At 40.4% G+C, this 22,069-nt stretch overlaps 3 protein-coding genes and 1 non-coding gene across 12 annotated transcripts in view; 2 read left to right on the top strand and 2 right to left on the bottom strand.

Annotated features, from left to right (window-relative positions):
* Positions 1-387: 387 nt before the first annotated feature.
* Positions 388-8,513, bottom strand: LOC130167060 (importin subunit alpha-1-like). Its single transcript, XM_056373029.1, has 11 exons — positions 8,425-8,513; positions 7,977-8,092; positions 7,718-7,858; positions 7,110-7,198; positions 6,487-6,755; positions 5,925-6,019; positions 4,559-4,822; positions 3,751-3,984; positions 3,235-3,417; positions 1,820-1,969; positions 388-1,257 (listed from the first exon to the last, which is right to left on the bottom strand). Exons 2-11 carry the CDS (start codon positions 8,040-8,042, stop codon positions 1,168-1,170), a joined length of 1,581 nt encoding a protein of 526 aa, XP_056229004.1. The 5' UTR covers positions 8,043-8,092; positions 8,425-8,513; the 3' UTR covers positions 388-1,167.
* Positions 8,514-8,771: 258 nt separating this feature from the next.
* On the top strand, positions 8,772-8,844 carry trnar-ccg (transfer RNA arginine (anticodon CCG)). The gene has a single exon. It is a non-coding gene; the product is annotated as a tRNA-Arg (tRNA).
* A 2,624-nt stretch (positions 8,845-11,468) lies between these two features.
* Positions 11,469-15,392, top strand: LOC130163580 (UPF0450 protein C17orf58 homolog). The gene is made up of 5 exons (XM_056367868.1): positions 11,469-11,568; positions 12,197-12,859; positions 13,935-14,021; positions 14,252-14,443; positions 14,921-15,392. Exons 1-5 carry the CDS (start codon positions 11,496-11,498, stop codon positions 15,106-15,108), a joined length of 1,203 nt encoding a protein of 400 aa, XP_056223843.1. The 5' UTR covers positions 11,469-11,495; the 3' UTR covers positions 15,109-15,392.
* Positions 15,393-18,262: 2,870 nt separating this feature from the next.
* The window catches only part of LOC130165986 (nucleosome-remodeling factor subunit BPTF-like), a 43,018-nt gene continuing 39,211 nt past the window's right edge, over positions 18,263-22,069 (bottom strand). For 8 of the 9 annotated variants that reach the window (XM_056371208.1, XM_056371210.1, XM_056371211.1 and 5 more), the window contains one exon: positions 18,263-20,786. In XM_056371208.1, coding sequence (XP_056227183.1) covers positions 20,750-20,786 — 37 coding nt within the window. In that variant the 3' untranslated portion in view covers positions 18,263-20,749. Of the gene's footprint in view, positions 20,787-20,816; positions 21,791-22,069 lie in introns of those variants that run through there. The other variant, XM_056371213.1, reaches the window with a different exon arrangement.

Genomic DNA, 22,069 nt, shown 5'->3' with positions numbered 1-22,069 from the left:
AGAGGGCCACCTGAAAGCACAATAACTATCTTTCAGAAACTAACACGGCACCCGCTATTCCGTTGTAAATATTGGGAAAAGACAAATTCACCTTTAAGTCCAATAATAGGTCCGGTCATTATATTTCCCTACTCATATGATAATGTAGCGAAAACTGACAGACAGTTTTGTTGTAGTCTCAGGTATTGTAAAGTTACATACCAGCAAACCAAAATAATGCGCACATAATTTAAGTCATTTTTTACTTTTTACTACGTTTGCTGTGGCACGTATGATATACATTTATTTTGAAGGTACGGTCGTCCATTTCCGGGCATCATTTGAGTATCTTTATGTAGATTATTTGGACATGAACAAGTCGACTAATTCACTTGAATACTGCTGGAACATGGTCAAGTGGTCTCAATTTTTAATGAACTTTCATCAATATTAAGTATACACATGGGATTATTACTAATCAATGAAAATTGAATCAGTTATGGCCAGGATAAAGGCAGAAGAGAGTAATTTTAGAAGTCTATTACATGCCCTCCAATGTGAAAAGTCACTGCTATACATTATACAGCCACCATGGGCAAAAAACATTAACCCCGGAAAAAAAAACTCATTTATTATGACAAGGCTATTTTGAATTTATTCAACCAATGAGCCCCTATAGACATTATGCCATTTTCCCTGAGGGTAGATAAATATAGGTCTCAGGGTCTGGTTCTCCTCCTCTCTGAGCCATCTACTGAGATATTCAGTGGACACATTAAAATTGTTAGATTTCAGGCATAAAATAGTTTACATGTAAAACAGGATCATTATAAGCTGTAAACTAACAAGCAAATAGAATAAGCAGTGTCACCTAGTGGTGACATGGACTCATCTCTCATTCCTTATTTCCCACTGGTTCTTCACACCTCAACTCTGTCACATATTTTCAACAAATGAATCAAAGCCCGGTTTCCCTATTCATAGCATGCTTATATCTGAAACACACATCAAGAAAAAAACACTGTATGCATGAATAAAATTTATTTACAAATATTTTTCAAAACGGAACAGATATTTTTGTTTGTACTGTTATGTACAAGGATGAAATGTCTAAAAAAATTACAAAAATATAAAACAAAAGTAAGAATTTTCAGTTTTGTATATGTTACAAAGAGCAAACTGGACGTGTTAAAACTGGAAAGTGCTTTGGTCTTTGGAAATCTGGAAGGTATAGCTGTCTTCTGTAGCCTCAGGAACCACAGACTCATCATCTTCATTCTGAAAGACAAGAGGGACAGGAGGATAAGGGCATTAGAGGATTAACCAAGTCTTGGCATGTTTTGGGGATGGTTTCATGGACATGGATTAGGATAGATTCTGTGGACAATTTCTGTTAGCCAAGAAAGAATCTGTTGTGAACCGATTCATATTAAAATGCAGATCTTTGAAAGCAAAATAAGTTTTATTTTGAAAGATTTTGGTCAGGCCAGGAAATGCAAAACTTTAATTACAAATTAGGTAATTAGGTAGCCTTGTAGAAACCAGCCAACAGCTATCTTAGGCTACCGTATGTTGCACTGCACCTCACATTTATTCTACAGCAATAGTAAGTAGAGAACAGTAATCACACAAATAACCTCTGCCACCCTGCTGGAGCTGCCAGAATGAGTCATACAATTAACAGCGAAGTTGTGCTTTTTCTGCCAGCAGATAACACACATTTTGACGAAAAAAAGATTCACAGATACACAAGAAAATCAACTCTAAACACCTCAAGTGAAACTATTGCTGTCATTCAAAAATTTAAAATCAATAGAGATCAGTCATTAGTAACACTTACCTCTTCAGAGAAAAATCTGTCTATAATGTTTAGAGAGGATTTGTAGACTGCTTCGTTGTCATGAGACTGCAGTGCTTCAATCTTGTCCAAACCACCCAACTCCTCAATCATTAGGCACAGTTTCTCAATCTCACCAGCTTTGAATGCCATCTGTGGGGAAAGGGAAAAGAAATCTGTAAGAATAATAGTTTCCTCACACAATAAATGAACCTGTGTCCTGTGACCATCCATTTTAATCCATGAATGTCAAGAATCAACCTGCGTCATTTAATCTATAATGTGAGATTAAATTCAGCAGGTCTACATGTTTCCTAATCTCAAAATGCCACAGTGTTAATCTCAAATTCCCTGAGATCTAAAATCAAATATCTGCTGACAGAAGAGTGTGTAAGGTTACGGTTCAAGACTAACATCTCTTTTAAATGTTCTTCATTGCAGTTATAGGCATTAATATAACATTAGCCTGTTTTGCATGGCATTTTCTTTCACTTAGAAAAACATTTGCACAGTTGTATTTCAAGTTCTAAAGAAAAGAAAAAAAGGCCTGTGTCATGTTTTATTAATTTTACTTCAAATCCACTATAATAGTTCAAGTTTCACCACTGACCTAATGTCTAAACGTTATATTAATCCTACACAAAATAAGAGTTCCCTGGACAGAATACGATGGAATAGTTGTGCTTCGTAACTGGTTTGTTCTTCATGTCATACATTACAAGTGAACCTGAAGTCGGATATAAAATGCGTCTACTCTTATCTTGTAGAAATAAAGAATAACATCTAGTGATTTAGTTAACGTCTGTTCTGTGTTAAATGTTATGCGTTATGTGATTGATGACTCTTTTTATTGCAAATCAATTTTACCTACAGGTACAAATAAAGTAACCTATTCTAACCTACAGTCCACAAGTTGTGCTGAGGTGAATGACCTGCCAACAAGTTTCTAAAAGATGTTTTTCTGTTGTTTACTGTAATTGATAGCTTTTTTTGTGTGGTTTTCTTACTTTGCGCTGTGAAAATCTGCAATATGTATTAAAATCAGTACTGACTCAATTATTATGTAAATCTGCAACCGCATAGCTACACAATGATTATATAACCTTCACAATAATAATTGAACATACTGTATAATCTTCACTGTGATACATTAAGTATAACGTCATCAAATATAAATTACATGTTAATTTTTTTAATATTCTGAGAAGAATAGTTAGGCGCTACAGTTCGCCTCAGAGGTCACTCCCAATGGCAGACAAGTTGGAGGGTAAAATCTACAGGACACATAGCAAAGAGTGTTAACTGCAGCATTTTGATATCCCATGAAGACACATTCTCTGTGAGCAACTCCAATGCAAAGAGAGCAGTATAGATGAAAATGAGACTTCTGAGACTTCTTTTAAATCCTGACAATGTACCTGTAAAATATTGTAGATTGCATCCAGGATGACCAAGATGATCTTGCATTCTTTAGCTGTCAGTAGGTTGAGCAGAGGCCCCAGCACATTGCAGTGGACGAGGTAGGCCACTTGGGCCACTGTTCCACCACTGGTGTAATTGGTGACAGCCCACACTGCCTCCTTCTGGGTCTTGTAGTCTGCCTAAACAAAAAATAAATCTGATGTTTTAGTTTGTAAATCCCTTGAATGTAAATAGTGGTAGTTGCTGTCAAGTCAAGCATTAAAGATACTAGGAATGCTGCCACTATTGTGTTTAACAAAGACAACAGTCTCAGAGCTGGAGCTGGAGCCCAGATGCTGCCTTACGACTGTTTATTTTTGAATGAGGGTAAGATGGATGGGTAAAAGGCAGAGGACAACCATCCCTACACTGATCAATAAAATATAAAATATAACTAGACCTATTATGAATTAATCTTATTTGGACTCGTGCGACAAGCCAGAAATATTTTCTGTCTGCTTTTGTGTCCCAACCTGTTGGAGGATCTCCACTAGGATGGGTATCAGTCCTGCATTGATAACCTCCTGAATCTGGGTGTCTTTGCCAGCAGTGATGTTGGACACTGTCCAGGCTGCTTCTTTCTGGATGTTGGGCTTTTGGTGACGTAGGAGGCCGGGTAACATCGCCAGGGCACCTGCATTCAGAACACACTGGGTCTGCTCATCTGTCCCAGTCACAATGTTGCCAAGTGACCGCAGGGCTGGAGTCTGGGAGGAAAAGGAGACGTAGTCACATCTTCCGTTCACATCTGACTGCACGCATGACTTCAGACTTTGTAACAGTAATCTGCCCAACACTCAGCCTAAACTTGACAGAAAGATTTTTCAGGAGTGCAGGATTGACCAAACTCTTAATAAGACTAAATTCATATTAGGGATTAAATGATTATGTAAGATTCAAGTAATGAGAACAGATGTTCAAAAAATGAACTAGAGAGAAATTGCTTTTCTTCAACTTTATGATGAGGGTGAATTGGACAGGTTTGAAGTTCAAGATACAGGAGGATGGGTAAAAAAAAGGATGCTTGAGTGAACTGTGAGGAATGTCTTGAAGTGAGATGATATTTATGAGTATATAATGACCACTTCTGGACCTGATGGAACAAGCTATTATATCAGAGGGGCCCTATGACTTTCATCAAACAAGCAAATAAGTGCATTTCTCAAATGGTCAAACTGTTCCTTTAAATGAATAAGAGCACTTTAGACAGTGTACTAATTGCACTTTCAAATGTCAGAAATTACACTAACTTTTGAGTTTAACAAACGCTACAGCCCATACCACAATAGAGAGCTCCCCACAGGCAAGAAGCTGTACCAGACGGGGCACCAGGCCAGCCTGCACGACCACCTCTATCCTCTCATTGACGCCATCCGTAAGATAGGATACAGCCCAACAGGTGTCGGCTAGGATCTCCCTGTCGTCATGGTGCAGGAGGCGCACCAGGGCTGGAAGTAGCTGCTGCACCGCCGTCAAGGGAGGGGCTGGGTTCTTGTTCCGACACAGGTTGGAAAGCGTCCAGGTGACATTGCGCAGGTAGCCAGACTGGTATTGTGATTTAAGAGTCAAGTGTTATTTGTGAACATGATAGTTGTTTGAGTAACAGAGTATACCACAACACTAACAAGACTCAAATTTATCCTCTCTATAAAAAGAGACACCTACAAGCAGAATAAATTCAGGGCCTCAGGATTTTTTTCAAGCCATGAAAACAGTCAATGACTAAATAAAAAAGTCTTTACTAATGAGTTCAATTTAAATAAATGCTCAGACAAAATTTTACAGTGGGAGCTATTGTGCAATTTATACATTTTGGATAACTGCAGTAAAAAACTGTATGGTCCAAATTCCAAAGGTCCCTAAGCAACAAAAAAAAAATGCTCTGCAGTATGAAAAAGGGTTCTTAACTGGTCATAAGCTTTTCAACAGGAATGAATAACTTAACACCACATGCAGATAAAAAAAAATGTATATATATATATATATATATATGTGCGTGTATGCATGTATGTATAGGCAGCTTATTGCACTTCCTCTTTTTGCAATAATCTATTTAGTGTCAAAAGTCAGTCAACAGTAATTACAATATCCTTATAGTATTAATACCAAATTACAATTTGAGATCATACATTTTTTTAAATGTTCATTTATTTGCTGCAATTTAGGGATTTTCTTGAGGAACTGATCAGATCAGGAGTGCACAGCTCTAAATACAAGTGCAGCTGCAACCAAAATACACAGAAGAGGAATTAGGATCTGATTCTAATGTGTTAGGGGATACATACTGTATATCCACATGCTATAAATGCACTCCTGACCACACTAAAGGGCAGTCAAGTAAATTCTGTAGTGTAAGAATTAGATGACAAATCTATAACCAGCTGGGTCTAGTTGATTTGCCTACACCAAACAAGTCTGTAAATGTTTTTAAATCTGTAACACAATGACATCTTCCAAATCTTCCTGAAAATAAATATTTGACCAGGGAGAAGCAAAAATGCCTGATACATATTTTGATGCCATGTTTGCAATATATCTTGTCTGTATCTGGATAGAACATACAAGTTCTTAACAAGGCTGTACTGCCATGTAACAAATGCGCCTCTTAAACCCAGCAGTGCAGTCATGTTTATAAAAGGAAACTCACAGGAAACACAGACAGGTCAGGGGCCGCCAGCAGGGCCAGGAGTGGCTGGAGTCCACCATGTTTGATCACTAGGTCTCTGTAGTTGGATCCATCACCTGGGTCCAGAAAAAATACATTTTCAGTCATCTCCAGTCAACAGTGTATTCACTGAACAGAAAACATCACAACAAAATGTTTCATGTCATGAAAATTGCTGATGGTTTCTGTATGTGGTTACCATGAAAGACGAATCATTCGGTAGAGAATTTCAAAAGGAAGCCCTTCATTTAAAAAGAGCCTTCTGCATGTTATTCTGTTATCCTAATATGCCAGGGCTGTTTTTCACTATGCAGGCTCCATAGCTTCCTTACTATCGTGCATGAATTACTTTTGGACAATGAACTTAACATGTCAACACCCCTTCTATTTTATGGCACAACCTTTTACATTAATTAATTCAGTATGACAGCCTGTGGAGACAAACAACTTCTGCAGACAAAAGAAGGGATGCATAATTGCACACAAATGCAACAGAAGCAAAAAAAAATAAAAAATTCTCAATCACAAAGATAACATACAGTACCTGCAATGTTACCCAAGGCCCAAATGGCCTGCTCGCTTATGTGTGGGTGGGGTGATGCCACCAGGCTGATGAAGGCTGGGATGGCCCCTCCTTCCACGACAGCAGTGGTCTGGTCTGATGTACCTGAGGCGATGTTGGTCAGAGCCCAAGCTGCCTCAAACTGGATGGGAGGACATTCAGACAATGCCAAAAAACTAACAAACCTTGGGATGAGGCTGGCAGCAATTATGTTGTCAATTGGTGGGTGCTTTTCTCTGGAGAGGAGCTTTCTATACATCAAGAAAAACAACAAAGATAGTTGAGGGGTTAATCAGTGGAAGGTGAAGTAAAGTTGTAGCATTGTTCAATGTCTTTAAAGGAATAAATAGCAATAAACATACAACATCGTGTTTAACAGGTTTGGGAATCTACAAATTGACTTCTTACTCAACAGAAAAAGAACAAGTGTCCCCAAAAATAATATGTTTGAAACCTAAGAGAATTTGAACAAATGATGGACAACAGGGCTTTGGTTGTCTGTTCTTTAGAATACCACAGTTATAATATAAGATGGAACTACCGGTAGTTTATTATAGTAACACACTAAAACTCTTCAGTCAAATTATTATTTAAAATAACTTTACCTGGCTGCCTGAGTGGCCTGGAGCTGATGATCAAGGTTCTGGCTGTTCACACCTGCTACAATCTCCTCCACAGACCAGTGCTGAGGAGGCTATGGAAACAGAAACAGAAACAGAAACAGAAGAGGATTACTTATCTGGCAAGTGAACATGGGTCAAACAAGCAGTTAAAAACAACTCGCAGCAGTTACTGGAACATGTTTAGGTATGGGTTACAGGATCAGGACAATGCAAATCAACTGTGAAAAAGGAAGCTGCTCAGACTTTCAGTTATGCTACGCATACTCAAAGCCTTTATAAATCAAAAAGAATCACCTTCACATTGCTATCATTAGGTATACACTTAAATTTGCCTCAAGTTTCTCATTGACCTTTGGCCATTGTGTGCAAACAGAGAACACCTTCATATTATCAACCTTTAAGATTAAATTTAACTAGACTTTTTCTCTTGAGGTAGTGTCAGGCGCTGACATGGAGGGTGATGTAGGTGATTCATAGCCAATAACCAAATACTTCAGACATGACAGGTGCGTCCGGTTTACTATACCCCGCCAAACCAGAGTGTGAACGAGGCAGTCGAACCGCCCAGGGGCTCATCAGTCACAGACTACCTGTGCGTTCGGATCCTTCTCTTGCAGAGGAGAGGTCGGCTCGTCCAGAAGACTCTGGACATTTCTCCTCTTCAGGATCTGATCATCTTTCTTTGCTTTTCGGAGCTCCACATTGACTTCCGCTCTCCTGCGCCTTAGCTCCTGAAAATGTCGACACCCATAAAAGCTTTACATATCTGTATATTGAACACAAGATTATGGACGATTACCAACATAATTCGTGCAGTAGTTTATGCTAGTCGTTACTGGCAGGGCTTACATTGGCGTCTTTCCCTTTGTTTTTGAACTGGTTGAGCCGAGCTCCGTTGTCGCTGCCAGCTGACATTCCTGACCGTTGAGCAAGACAAACGGTTCCACTAACGTTATACACGCTCCCTGTGGAAAGACGGGAATTTAACGATCAAACGTTCGTACCAACGGCTGCTTACACTAGCGTCGTTAACTCAGGTTAGTCCTCAGAGCCAGCAAGAAATTAAGTGTCCGCTTGTCTTGAAGCCAAGCCGGTTATCTAATACCATGTGGCCCATTGCACACGGAGCCTGTCTGGTAAACCAACACCCAAAAAACCCCGCTGAAATTCACAGAAATAAAGATAATACACCCATTATACAATCAAAATAGAAGCAAATACAATGACTTGAACGGTTAAAGTAATAATACATTGTTAAATTGTATATTTTGACATAGAACATGTGCGCCCGGCTTACCTTAAAAGATTTCTCCCAGGCTATTTTTTCTTACAATAGGCGTGACGTCAGATCTATACCGCCCTGTTTCGCTTCTGGTTTCTCATTGGACAGTTTGCCTACAAGCTCCTCCCTGTTACCTTCGGTTGGAAAAAATACATCAAACAACAAAACCGTTGACAAAGGCAACCGGGGTCAGTATCGCGAGATAAAACGGTCACAGTTCCTCAATGTGGACCATTGTGGATGTTTCCTTGACTTAACGAAGTGAATATTCGATGTCAGATGCTAAAATGAAGGTCAAATCGTCAGTTTCCATCACTTGTCTTATCTTGATAATGGTTCTTTTTCGCAAACAGTGGCGTAATGACCCAGTGGCCTAATGGATAAGGCATCAGCCTCCGGAGCTGGGGATTGTGGGTTCGAGTCCCATCTGGGTCGTCTTTAGTTTCCTTTTCAGGGCTCTTCCAGAAGTCACTTTACACAACGAGGAGAATGGTGGGATACAGCAGTGTCTTTCTAATCACCAGTAATTCGACTATCCTCCATTAATAGTCTCCCTTTGTAACCAGGTGATGGTGACCAGAGTTTGTCTGTTCAGCAATCAATCAACTATCAGCTATCAATTCCAACAATGGTCAAATATGTAAAATGTGAGAGGAGAAAATGGTGGGGATCAGGAACTGCTGTATAAAACAAGGATAGTCAATTTAAAATATATATGCACAGTTGCAGCATCATACTGGGAATGCTCAGCTCTTCAGTCCAGAAGTGGATAGCAACATATTACAACATGAAGGTCTGGTTTGACAACTGTAATGGTGTCCTCATTCTGACCACTGGAGGGGAAGAAGATTCATACACTCTGATCAACCATCACCCCCACTCGGCATCAAGGCGCTAATAACATTGTTTATGCTGTCAAATAAGTGCCCATGGAAAGGTTCACTTGCACTGGTGCTGGCTCAGCTACCACATCTATTGGTCCCTAACATGAGCTCATTCAAACCTACTCAAGAGGAGAACTATATACTGGCCTCACTACCTTCCACGTAGTCTGTGAGCAGGTCCCAGTATTCCTCTGGCTCTGGACTCCACTGAAGCTGCTCTGTTGTCTGTGACAGAAGCCCTAAAAGCAGCTAGACCTGCAGCTCATTCCTCAGTTTTTATCTTGCTGGTCCTATCAGCAGCATTTGATACAGTGAACATCTGCATCCTGCTGTCAGGGTAAATCTTGGGTAAAGTGCTTTTTTTTTGGTTTGAATCCCACTGGACACTCTTACAGTGTATTATGGCAAAGACAAACGTCTTTACTCCATCCCCTCCCCACAAGAGTGGCCCAAGGATCGGTACTGACACCTCTTCTCTTTGCAATATACACCACTTCCTTGGGTCCAATTATCTGCTCACATGGCTTCTCATATCATTGCTATGCAGATTACACCCAACTACAGGCCTATCGTTCCCACCAGCCAACCCAATGGCCTTCTCTGACATCCGCATGGATGAAGGAACGCCACCTTTAACTAAACCTCTTAAATACCCCTCTTCGATCAAAATTAGCGGTTGTATGCCGATTTCTTAAACGCAGGTAAATCAGATAATAAAAGCCAAGTTTCTGGTTTAACAGCACTGTGCTGGACAGGTGACAGGTGTGTATACAGCATCTGTGGTCTGAAAGACGTTACAGCAAGTACTGGACAGCAGGAAAGGGGGTGAAAATTAACGGGTTCACCCGTAATTTTCGCGTTCAATGCCGATTAGAGCCGATCGGAGCCGATAAAAATCTGGGTCTACTGCAGTGTCATTTTTGAATGTTGATTGAACCCTTTTCCATTTCCGACACAAGTCTGACGTAAGTGGGTTTTAGCAGGTTTTTTGACCAGTGGAAAAGGGGCTTAAGACTTAACTCCTCGTCATTCCAGCATATCGGTCTCTCCATCATGATATCAATAAATAATTGATAAAAAAAAAATCTCAATTTATATGCTTCCCTATCTTCACATGACAAACTCAAAACTTAAATTTAAAATTTATGAAAAAATAAATCTGAAACGTAAATAAAAGAAAATCCTTTATAACTGCTAGAAAAAATAGGGAAATAGCAAAACAGCATGAGTGGAAATAAGCATTGAGTTTATCCTGCCATAAATGCATGAAAACACTTCCCTGTGCAATCACATTCTGCAAGCATCACTGGCAAGGTGCATCATGTTCTGTGCGCTGCTTCTCTATATAAATCAGGAAGATGGTAAAAATGCAAAATATAATGTCATCGCCACTAATTAAATTATTCAACTGATCTAAAGAAACATTAGAAGGATTAAGGTCATTTACAAAATAAATCTTCACGATAAATCTCATCTTACAAGATCTATTATCATTATTATTATTACTATTATTATTAGGCTAGTATTATTATAAATACTGGACCACGATGCAAATAGCAATATTCAGTTGTACTTGTATATTTACTGATTGTATGTTCATGCTCAGAAAAAAACACAAAACGTTGACAACTAGAAAACAACTAACACGATCGCCTGAAGTTTATTTCTGTTCTTTTTCAGTTTGGTCAAGTGTATATACATTGAGGTGATTTTGACAAATGTTAATGTTGCAGTTCCTCACTGTGGCCACCAGAGGGAAGTAAAGTCTGACGAATTTAAATACATTCAGGTCAACAGTCACATCCACCTAAAGCATCAAGATAACCTCAACCATAACCTGAAATAGTGAGTATTTTTATATGAGCCATTGAAATTTCAAACGTACTTAAGTATTTAAGCATCAATACATTAAATATGAACATTATTTTGGACATCACATATTAGAGTGTAAACCTAGTTCCCTTTAACATAAAATCCTACTCAGTAAACAGCAGATAATATCTACACAGAGACACATTTCTCCTCTTATATTGTAAACAACCATTTATGAATGAAAGGAGTGTCATGTCAAAGAATTTATTTTTGTGTTTGGGACGTCCCACCACCTCCCTTTCCCTCTCATTGCAGAGTGGGCCGTATAAAAATCCCAGGAATCCCAGCTCTGTACCAGACCTTAAAGTGTGTCCTCACTGAACATCCAGGATGACAGGGATTATTCTGTTTCTCTTGTTTCTAGGGTTTCCACTTCACAACACAGAAGAGCGTGTTGTTAACGGTGAGTGTATTTGTTTTTGTCACTCAGGATAGTTGAGATTTGTAGTGACATTTTTATATTTTGAGCAGAACTAGTTTTCTTACACATTCTTTCTTGTTGCTTTAATGAGATTAATAATGCAATTTAATAATTTCATCATTCTCCACTGTTGTAGTTTGTTTGCTTTTAAACTCTTTAGCTTTGAATGTAACAGTTGTATCGCATTGGTCAATATATATATAGGTCACTGTTATTCTAAAACATCTCAAAAAACCCTATAACATTTTAAAAATCTTAGGTGGCACTAAATTAGATAATTTGATAACATGCTAAGTGAGTAAGAGTTGACATCATCTTATAATTCTGATGGATAGGAAGGTTTGTATGACTATTTGAATTTAAAAAGTAATATCTTCGATGTAGATTCCTATCAAGTCAATGAGTTTAAATATTTTTCATATTTTATCAATTGAACTAAGGTAAGAAATAACCAAAGTAAGTTTTTAAGGAATGTCCAGAGTTACCATGTTGGCTACATCAAATTAACCCACTGTTGTAATCTATTGTGGGAATAAAGGGGTTTATGGGGTAAAATACTAAATCAAATTGTGTAAATTAAGTGCAAATGTTTTGTCTGTTTAAACCTCAGAGCTGTACAGCCTGATAGAAAAGGGTCAGAGCAGCTTTGTGGATCCAGCCCCGGGCAACCAGAGCAGGCTGGTGGTCAAAGAGCCCTCCCTGCCCATCAATGAGCTTCTAGAGAAAGGCAGCAAGACCGGCGAGTCCAAATTTGCCCTCCATCCTCTGCCCTCAGCTGTGTGGCCCAAGCACAGCGACCTGGCCCCCATCCCTCGACACCACACTCCCCACAACAAGAGCAAGAAGGGCCCCAAGAGCGACCGTCTGCTGGAGCACAACAGCGAGAAAACCAGAGGAGAAGTTGTCGGTCTGCTTCCCAAAGCCCCGCTGACAGGAGCTACAGCCGCCGCCACCAACCGCACCGTGCAGAAGACCAACCAGGACACCCAGCCCAACATCAGTCCTCCTCAGCAGAGCGAAGCAGAGGGACACCCCAACTCCAGACCCAGGGGCCCACCCCACTCACAGCCTCAGGCTCAGCCGCACCAACCGGCGCCCTCTCCGCGGAGAGATCAACCCAACCGCCGACTGGACCCCGAGGAAAACCGGCCGGGGAAGTCCAGTCTCTATCAGTCAGGCATCGGCGCAGCGACCCGAAACAACAGCCGCCCGCCGGTCGTCTTCAACCGGCGCTCCTCCAGTCTGCTTTACCAGTTCGACATCCTGAAGCGAGGTATACAAGGATTTGTTGTACCCCGACCTTGAAATCTGACCTCTGTATTAATATTGATTTATTCACATATTCAGGATCTTTATGCTTGAGCAGTATCGCCTTGCATACTCCCTGTTGGGATACAAGACTTATTGTTGGGATTACATATTACAAAAGATTGAAATTATACAAGAGTTTATCCAGCTGGGAAAATCTTTGCTATGCTTTCTATGCTTTATATCAATAGTATTTATCACCAGTAATAATCAGTGCAATCTGACCTGTGATATTCAGTATTACACAAACACAATGACAAATGCCTTTCACCGAATACAACGTTTTTATATTAGTTACAGAGTGAAAAAAAACTGCAGTTTTACTTAACTTTTGCTCATATAAAATGGAGCCTATTTCCAGTAGCCTAGAGCCTTATTGTAATGTTTTGGGGGCAAAAAGCATGCAAAGTGGATTTCACCTCAAAACTACAAACTTTCCAAAATTCTTTTGAACAAAAAGGAAACCTTTGTTGCAAGTCGTTCCCTTGTCTCTGTCTTCCCACGTTTCCTGTCACTGCCTCCTGCCCAATAAAGGCTTAAAAAAAAAAAGCCCCCATTTGAAATAAAGCCAAATCTGATACTTTTTTGGAAGTTAGTCAGTCAAGTAAGATCATACTTATCAGCAAACATATAGAGTTCACGGAGTTCACACACTAAGTTAAAGAGCCATAATGACAGTGATGGTTTTTCCTCATCCAGCGTCCCCCGCCACTAATTATATCCCCTTCCCTCAAATCTGGCTGTCAGCATGTCGCTTTGTGTGTGGGTGGCTGTAATGATACTGATGCAAAGCAAGTGAGACCGGTCTGATATTGTACTTAAGATGGAAAATATAGGACTGATGCGATCCCATCACATATATCCCACCTCCTCCAGTCCTCTGCTGAGGAATGTGATGCCTGGGTTTTGTAATGACAACCTCGTCCCTTTCTAATGACGCTGGAATGAGAGTCTGGCTCCGAACGAGCACGGCAGACAGTCCCTCTCTTTTCTTCTTCTCATCCCTCCATCCTGACCTCTGCTTGTCTTCTCCTCAACAGAGTCTGACTTCACACATGACGCCTTCTGCATGAGTGAGTGCAGGAAGGAGAAGGAGGAGAGAGAGTATTACTGCTACAGTGAGTTTGGTACGTACCCACTGAGAGACAAAGATAGACTCTTGTCAAGAGGCTGGAGCTTCATATTTACCTTACAGATATGACAGCGGTATCAGTCTTCCTATATTTCCTGTGTAAATGTCTAATTGCTCCTTTAAAAAAAAAAAAGCACATTAAGCACATTAAAATACCCCCAATCCCCAGAATGGTGATGTATTAATCTCCAGCGTGTTAACATGGTTTTCATGTCCCTTAAACAGCTGTCAATGGGATAGTGCACGACATTGAGGTGTTGCGTAGAGGAATACGGCTCATTACGCTGATGGTAAGCAGTGATGGTTTCTACAAAATGAGTCGTCTCTACGTGACCCCAGACAGCTTCTTCTTCAAAGTTCGCCTTCTGGTCCTGGACACGTACAAGTGCAGCAAACCCTGCCCTGACATCAAACTTGGTGAGTGCAACACAGTAAAAGCCTCATAAAACAATCTGCCTTCAGTTTAGAGCTGCCAGTTTGAACTAAATAAAAGTCTTGCCACTGTCTGAAGGATTGTTGTTCAAGTTGAGGTCTGATAATAAGCTGTAATATCCTAATACCCTTTAACTGATACTGGATTTATATTATTTTTCAGTATTTTTAGTTGTTAATTTCTCTGGTTCTGTCAATGTGATTTTAGATGAAAGTTATTTATTATGGGACATATGCTGAGTCTGATCATTGATATTACACATAAGTACATTTCTTAATTCCCACAATATTTAGAAGTCTGTAAGTTCCCACCAAAGCTTCCCTTTGTGAGATGTGGGAATTCAGTTTTCCTGAGATCAGCAGAAACAGTAACAACTACTTGTTTAGTGCAAACATGAAAATTGCTTGACTGCGCACATTTCTCCCCCTGGTGCTTCAACATTCCCTCTGCTTGTTCCTAAGGTACCAGATACATTATAATGGGTCAGATCTACCACCGGAGGCGCCACCTTCCCAATGACCTCCTGAACCTGCTGAGCGGTAAACTGAAGCCCGGAGACGGACTCCTGCGAAGCAACAACTATGTCAAGAGGTTCAACAAACGGAGACACCAGAAAGCCCTGGAGGCCGCCCGCTCCAGGTGTCGGTGAACCACAGATAAGACAATTGCCCCCTTCTGCAGGGGAAGAGACATTGCAGCTTATGGGAACTGATCATAACTAACCGCTCAGTGTTGTGCGAGAGAGAGGACATTTTTGCAGAAGGCACGGATTTATTTTTCATATGGACTGCTACGATGTACCATAATGTAACAAAATTAGTTTATAGAATGGGTATATTTTCTCATTTTGGCATCGTGTGGGCATTTCTTGGTTTTACTCATGTGTATTTAACAACCTAATATTTGTCCTGAGAAAGAAACAATGTCATATCAGGTCCAGCCTTTTTACTCCCACTATAATCCAAGCATGAAAATGAACACACATATAAGACAAAACTTATCTTCCATACGAACATATTGGCTTTCCAATAATAATCATAATCACAGTTGCTCTCTTTTAGGAACCTTGGATCTTCTCATACAAATTCAACATTTAAATCTCCCTTTAATTAATGCTTCTTAATTGATATGAATGCAAAATGTTGTATTGCACTGAATAGTATCGTTTTGTATCACCCAGTCCCGTGCATGTTGTCCCTGTGGTTGTTACTGGTACGCAGGAAATGCACTATTATTGTTACAAGGTCCAAAGGGAGGGAATGAAGGGCCTGAAAAAGCAGCAGCAAACCCCAGTGGAGGAGGAGGAGAGAGGAAAGAGGAGAGGGTGGGGTGGGGTGGGGGTGGGGGGGGGGCAGGACCTTTGCTTGTCATGAAGGCGGCTTATTTTTCTAGCTTTAATTATGTGTTCATGATGAAATGTCTTGCCCAAGTAGACTGGGACATCAAACAAGGCCATGCTGAATGAGGAAGGGGCGTGTTGTTGTAGGGACTAAGCCGTAAGTCTAATCACAGGAATCTGATCCTCTCCGCACCTGGACACATGACCTGGAAAAGTGCCTCCATCACGGCTCCTCTTTGGGATAGCTCTTGTTTTCTTGCTTACACACAAACACGCACTCCTTTGGGCCGGCCAGAGCTCAAAAGGACGGTGGGGTGGGGCGGGGGTGGGGGGGGGTTAAAAGGGGTAAGTGTTTAGGGCAGGATCAGAGAAAGAGGCGGGCAGTGGTGAGATGGAGGAGGAATAAAGACAGTAATTTAAAATGATGCAGGGAGGGGATTGAGGCAGGAGAAGGGGTGTTGGGTCTGTCTTTGTGAAGAAAGCAACTTCTTATTTAATCAGAAATCCCTGGCTTGATTGTAGTACGACCCTGAGCTCATGCTTCTTATGAAGGGGAAAAGATTTGCACTGAATGCTTACTTGCTTTACAATACACAAACCCAATAAAAATGTGCATTTGTTTTGTACTCCACGACCCAGTGAGGAACTTGTCTTTATACTAACCCTCCACTCATGCTTCACATACATCTGCCCACTGACTGAAACATTGATCCTCATTACCATTCCCATTGATTGCATGAGAAGGATCCCCTAAACTAAGACACTCTAATTAAAGGTTAACAACCATGGTCTCTGTCTGGCCTCCCGGAAGATAGACCGACTTGGGAACTTGGACGTTGAGGCAGGCAGGGCTGAGCCTCTTTTCTCCCCCTCTGTCCGTCTGTCAGCTCGAGCCGGTCAGTTCCCAGGCTCGATGAAGCCTCTATCTGGGATCAGCGCTGGAGGGAACAGATGCAGGCGGGCAGGAAACAGGAGCCTGCTCCACATCTTGGCTACTATCGCAGCGGGAGGACATTCCTCATCGCAGAGGATGTAAAGGAGCAGGAGGGGAGGGAGGAGGGGGGAGGTGGGAATATCTCCAAGTTGTTTCCTGTGTGATAGCCCCCAAGCCACGAGAGGGGAAGAGGAGAGGGTGGTGGACTGAAACCACTCTGGGCTTGTGGTCATCTGCGGTGCTTGCAGTGTTCATGTGACCCTCTGGATTCATTCAGCAGTTAGAGTGGGGAGTTAACAGGGGGAGGTGGGGGAGAAGGGTGTGAGAGGAGAGAGAAAGGTCAACCTTAGAGGTGGCTCTCGTGTGTCATGTTGGTAATTTGATCACAGGGAGAGTTTGTATGAGTTAGTATGGGGGTCATGACCTTGTCCTTCAGCGCTCACGAGCAGCCACGTCAAAGCATTTCTCTCTGAAAGCTCAAACTTGCTTTGCAGCCCCATGTCTTTGCTTGGTTGGTAGTCCTGCTTTGTTGCTGTGCAGTCCTTTCCTGGTATTTGACTCAAATAATTTCTCAAAAAAAATGAAATAAAAAGAAATAGAAAGAAAAAATTTTATGAAATAAAAACTGTTGAATGGCAATGGAAATGTCTGAATAAACCTAGATTGTTTTCAACATATTTACCTTTAAGATTTGTAAAGTAACCTATTCGGTTCGCCGTGTTTGTGCTTCTCCTAGGGCAGATAACAAGTTATTTTCCTGTATTTTTTGGGCATTTGGAATTAAAAAAAAAAAGTTATCTCATACAGTAGTTTAGAGGAAATGAGGGAGAGAAGTGCGACAAAGGTCCCTGAATAGAGCTGGGGATGTTGCAGTTCATGGTCAACATCTGAACCCCTAAGCCACAGGGACGACTGTTATGCAGATAATACGCAGTTAGACATCTCGTTTAAACTACGTAATGTGGCAAAATGATCTAGTTTACACAGCTGCCTAAAGTCTATAAAAATAGAAGGCACGGACTCTTGACCAACACGTACAATGTTCGACTCGTTCTCTTTTAGTATTTTCCAGCTGAGGAACATTACTAGATGCATGACCAGACTCTTGCTTTTATTTCATCATATCTCGTCAATTGTGACTCCCTCTTCCATCCACGATGCTGCTACTTTTAACCCGGACATCTAAAAGGACTTGTGACACCAATTTTTCTGTATCCCACTAAAATCAGGATCCAGTTCAGGATTCTTATGATACCTTTCATGGCTCTGCAGTTTTTTTGCTTATTTCTATTTATGTTGTTTTTATTCTTCTTAAGTCTGTATTTTATACTTGTTGCTATATATATAATTTTTTTTTTTTTGAAATCATGAAGCACTTTGGGACGTCTGCTCTTGAAAGGTGTGATGAAAATACATCCCTTTACAATGTGAGAATGCAAGAATTGTATAACAATAGAGCGCACAGTAAGATAAACCGGTGTTTCTGTAATGGACAGAGGCAACCAAAGAAAACACAAATCTTTTCAAAACTGGTGTCAAAAACATTACTTTATTATCTAGGATGAAATGTCCTATCAAGTACAAAAGAGAATCTCTTCAGAGTTGCCACAATCTGTTAAAAACATAGAGTAATTTTTATCTGTAGTTTCGTTGCTTCAACATTACTCAAAAAACTGAGAACTTTTCATTGATATGAATAAATAATACAAGAAATGCAATGTCAATATAGAAGTTATGCTGAACTGGTTGGTTTCTTACAAAAAAAATGAAAAAAACTCTTTACAAGAGTTACTGTGTCACTCTACCCCATTCAAAACCTTTATGCTCACAATATGCAGCACTTTTAATATCAAGGGCAATTTCAGCTAAATGTAGAGTTCACTTCAATTAAAGAGAAAAAATAGACAGTTAAAATATACAGGCGGGCTTAGTTTGCTGGTTCAAAGAGTGAAAAATAAAAGTTTCTACTGCTCTAAAAATCTTTCATTTCTACATATTTGGACAGCAATAATATACAATAGAGATTACAAACAGTGGATGAAACACATCATCATCAGATTACAAAGAGACAGATATTTGTGTGAAAGACACACAAACACAAAAAAGAAGACAGAAGCTACATTATCTCTCAACTCTGATACACAGAGAAATAAAAATAAAAAAACTTTATGATTGAAACGGAAAAGTTTGCTTAATTTGAAATTGTTTTTCACATCAACTTAGAGACAGCTGTAACTGTGTCTTAATACTGCTCCCCTCCTACAAAAATGATAATCACACATTACAAAAATGTTCCCAAATATGCTAAAAATGCAGCTATAAAATTTTCATACAAACCCCACGGTACAAAGACTCCCCAGTCCCCACTCAAAGTTTACTCCCAGACATGCTGCCACAAACCGCAACATAACTGAGTTGATGCTGAGTGGAAAAGTCCATTATCCAATTACTTAACCATGCTTTGAGGGCGAGTTGAGAGACATATGTGAGCCAACCTGTCAACTTCAATGAAATATGCTGGAAGAAGTGACTGATAGATAAGGGAGGGGGGACATAGAGACTCAGCCACTGACAGAAAAGGACAAAGAGCTTTGAGGAGACAGTGTATGGAGGGAGGTACAGTACATGTGGGTTAATTAAGCCTTTTACAAGGTTCAGCCTCCCTGAAGGCCTAACAGACCCTTGTCATCGCAGCTCATCCTTGACCTCCTTCCAAAAGGTCACGTTTAAAAGAGCTCAGGACAAGTTAACATTCTTCACTTGCATTTCAGAAAAGCACAAAATGAGAAAAGGTCAGAATAAGGGCGGGGTGTGGTGGGTGGGATGGCCTGTTCTGGGCGTTTCCTTCTGGAAGTTCAGGTGAAGGTAGCACAGCCCTCAGACAAAATGATTTGAATTACTTGAGCGAGTGCTGTCTACACCGATATATGGCGATTTTTAAATCAGACAAAAACTTTGTCTCTCGACTATTGTCTTTTTTAAAATCAAGCTTCTATGATAAATGGAGCATCTCAGCATGAGGCTGCTGTAATAGGGAATGTAAATGAAATGTACCATTGACAGACATATTCTATGTGGCTGGTTCAGGCTTTGAACACACCTGAGGGTAAAGCAATAGTGTGGTCAGAACAGCTGGGTCCAGCGGAGTTAGGTGTGAAACATGGAAGGTGACACTGCATATTCATCCAAGATGAGCTGAATAAAGTGGCTGACTGTTTTCAGTGGGCTTACTTTTTCGGGTGAATGGAAAGGAGCTACGAATAGTCCTACAGCACCAATAAAATGCTGCTTACAGACATGCTGTTTGTTAAATATGAGAAGAATGAACTCAAGGTACTGTACATGGATGTGAAGTGTGCAGATCCTGCATATTTACCCCGACGTTAAGCATGGACAGGGCGTTTCTGTGCACTCTCGTAGCTGTTTTCATTTGTAGCAGTGACCAAGCTTAAATGGGATGTTTGTATCATGAAAACGTGAGAGGATGACATTAAAGTTGAACCTCTGGGTGGGAAGAACAAAGCTGACACTTTGCTATATAGGATACAGAAAAAATAGTGATCAGTTACAGAGTGAACACAGCTCTTTAACAGTATGGTGCTGCCGTGAGATCAAACTGCCACTGCACATCCAACCAGCCAACCTATAAATCTTATCTGCCATCTTTCTTCCCCATCCGGATCTTTCCTCTCACCGAGGGGCTGCACTGGTAGGAACGGCTGGCTGGGATGAAGCAGGCTGCCAAACAGGGTCGGCGATCACCCTGCCCCTGGTCTGAAGGTGTGACTTCTCTGTCATTAGGTCCCACTGACGCTTTGGACGAAAAGAGGGCTTTTGAATTCACTTCTTTCCCCCTCAGCAGTGCAATGGAGGTGTTGGAGGCTGGGCTCTGTGACACCAGTGCGAGCTGATTTTCAGCTGGGAGTTCAGATGCAGCCTGACTGGGACCACAGGGCTTAATCATTCAGAGGAAACCACAAGCCTTGTCTTTTTGACACTTGGTTTTTTAGGAGGGAGCTAAGAGGCTGCTGATTGTAGTTTGTTGTTATGAGACCTACAGAGACGGGCAAAGAGAGGAGGAAGAAACAGTTGGAAAACTTCTTTTCGTTTCCTTTTTTATTAAAAGCTTTACAATATGACAAAAATATGCACTAAGGGAAATACAAAAAAAAACCAAAAACAAACAAAACAAAAACATGTATTGGATGCCAGTGGGTCAGACACTTTGACATAGACCAAGCAGCCATGTTGGTGAAATGTTAACGAAGTGTATGATGTGATGTTGGCCCAACAGTGTATATACAAGGGCTTTTAGTTGTGAACTGGAGACTGCCAAGCTTGCCATATTTAGAACAGGAAAGCTAAACTAGATTTTCTCCAATCTATTTTTACAGTTCCTACCATTATTTCCTTTAGAGCATAAAAATAGTCCTTCACAAAAAGATAGAATATGCACATAAAATAACATTATACATGGGTACAGCCAATAAAAAGAAACTAATAAATGTTGCATGCTTTCTTAAAATTCTCGGCTAAGAAATGAGGTAAAAATGTTCTGCTGCAGCATGTTATGACCAATACAATAAACAACAGTTCTGTCAAATTAAAAGATAAGTTATGTGTGTGTCTGTGTGTGATGAACTTAAGAGGAACTCAGATTTCACAATAAAAATCAATAGCTTTATCTTTTCAAAATTGAATCTCAAGAAAGAGAATGACAAACTTAGCTAAACTTCATATTTTGCCGTATATCCAACTCAGACATAAACAAAATATCAGTCATCTGTTGCAAGAAGTGTAAGAAAATACATTTTCCCTTGAATGCTTTGTGTTACCAACATGGCTGCCATTATTAGACAGTAGAAACTTTTTTTTTTCTTTCCTTTGCCTCTAAAATAAAAAAGGATCACACCTACAGTGTGGCTTAATATATGCACTTTCTTACAAAGTTTTTAATGCTGTTTTAAACAAGTAAAAACAGCAACGTTCGGGATAGCAAATTATTTTTTTTGTTTGTTTTAAGAGTGACCCGGGCACCCAGGAGTTTGACATCACAATCTGCAAGAGAGGGAGAGAGAAAGAGGGAGAATGGATGGTGTAAATACATGCGGGTGAAGCACATCACCGTTTTAGGCACAAAAAGCTGGATGCAAACCATAAGACTCACTGAACTTATCAAACATCAGACCTGAAATGCTCAGAGAAACTCCATGTGTGATGAAATGAGACAAGAGATACACTATGACTGGCCCCTCTCAAGACGTCATGAAATGTTTAGCTTCATCTCCAGTAAACAAACATAATAAATCAATAAAGTAAAGCCAAATAACACCATGA

This window comes from Seriola aureovittata, chromosome 3 (genome assembly GCF_021018895.1).
Source record: "Seriola aureovittata isolate HTS-2021-v1 ecotype China chromosome 3, ASM2101889v1, whole genome shotgun sequence".
Lineage (NCBI taxonomy): Eukaryota > Metazoa > Chordata > Actinopteri > Carangiformes > Carangidae > Seriola > Seriola aureovittata.
Note: the sequence above shows the minus strand (reverse complement) of the source record. Positions and strands in the feature narration are given on the sequence as shown.

Excerpts from the sequence above, each read along its gene's own strand:
- LOC130163580 (XM_056367868.1), top strand. The coding sequence starts at position 11,496 with ATGACAGGGATTATTCTGTTTCTCTTGTTTCTAGGGTTTCCACTTCAC. Across the intron at positions 12,860-13,934 it reads GTTCGACATCCTGAAGCGAG|AGTCTGACTTCACACATGAC; the intron begins GTATACAAGGAT and ends TCTCCTCAACAG. Across the intron at positions 14,444-14,920 it reads CTGCCCTGACATCAAACTTG|GTACCAGATACATTATAATG; the intron begins GTGAGTGCAACA and ends CTTGTTCCTAAG.
- LOC130167060 (XM_056373029.1), bottom strand. The coding sequence starts at position 8,042 with ATGTCAGCTGGCAGCGACAACGGAGCTCGGCTCAACCAGTTCAAAAAC. Across the intron at positions 3,418-3,750 it reads TAGTGGAGATCCTCCAACAG|GCAGACTACAAGACCCAGAA; the intron begins GTTGGGACACAA and ends TTTTTTGTTTAG. Across the intron at positions 1,970-3,234 it reads CAATCTACAATATTTTACAG|ATGGCATTCAAAGCTGGTGA; the intron begins GTACATTGTCAG and ends CTTTCCCCACAG.